This window comes from Alligator sinensis, unplaced genomic scaffold, assembly GCF_000455745.1.
Source record: "Alligator sinensis unplaced genomic scaffold, ASM45574v1 scaffold1377_1, whole genome shotgun sequence".
NCBI classification, from domain to species: Eukaryota; Metazoa; Chordata; order Crocodylia; family Alligatoridae; genus Alligator; species Alligator sinensis.
Window position 1 is genome coordinate 1 of NW_005842585.1, and position 1017 is coordinate 1017.

General features: G+C 54.8%; 1 protein-coding gene across 1 annotated transcript; it reads left to right on the plus strand.

The window, feature by feature from the left end:
• Positions 1-6: 6 nt before the first annotated feature.
• On the plus strand, positions 7-772 carry LOC112551750 (heat shock protein 30D-like; the record flags this gene model as incomplete). The annotated part of the gene is made up of 1 exon (XM_025214515.1): positions 7-772. A coding segment is annotated over one exon (462 nt), but the record flags the coding sequence as incomplete, so codon positions are not given.
• Positions 773-1017: the final 245 nt, after the last annotated feature.

Below are 1017 nucleotides of genomic sequence, written 5' to 3' on the forward strand. Positions count from 1 at the left end.
CCGGCGGGCCAAGGGGAGCCGAGGCAGGATGGAGCGGCCCAGACTGGGGCTACAGAGCAGGAGCCGGAGTCTGGGGGTCAGCAGGACAAGAAGTTCGAGTTGCGCATGAACATGGCCGGCTTCTCCCCGGAGGAGCTGACAGTGAGGCAGGAGGGCAGGAAGGTGACGGTAACGGGGAGGAGTGAGGAACAAAGCCCTGGAGAGGATGGAGACAGCTTCCGGGAGTACCGGGAGCTGCGCAGGGAAGTGCTGCTGCCCGCGGGCCTGGACATGGAGGCTGTGACCTGCTCCCTGTGCTTGGATGGACAGCTCCGCATTGAGGCACCGCGCCTGGCCCTGCAGCCCGCAGAGGGGAAAGCCATTCCCATCAGCATCCAGGCGGGAGAGGGAGCCACACAAGGAGACACTGCTGCCAAGGAGGAGAAGGAGCTGGGAAGGGAAGAGGAAAGTGGCAGCCAGAAGACCTGACCCAGCCAGAGCGGGTAACAGCAAGCCCGCTGCCCTGGCCCAGAGACTGCAGCCATTGCCAGGGTACATCGCTGCTCTGAACCCTGCAATCCCTTCCAAGTACATCATGACCTGGTGTCCCTCCTGGCGCAGTGACTGGGGGCTGTGCTGAGTCTGTAGCCATGTTTGTCTCTGGACAGATCTTTCATATCTGTCACAAACCTGGAGAGTGATGGGGCTTTGGGTTTCAGTACCACTTTATTGCCAAGTGACATTTGTCTGGTGTACTGTATTGCTTATGTGTCATGATGGAAATAAACCTGTTTCCTACATGCAAGTTGCCAGTGGATTTAATGAAATCTATTTCTTGTCCAACTGCCCAGCTCAGTGCTGAGGAGTGGGGAACGTGTCAATGCTTTGTGTGTAAAAATCACTGGTTGAAGGGCATAGTATGGAGAAGATAGAATTACATGTGGCATACGCATACATCATGTCTTAAGCCAGTGTAATTAACCTTTACAGCACCATAAAGAAAGAGAGCAAATAAACAGCATAAACATGTCATATACA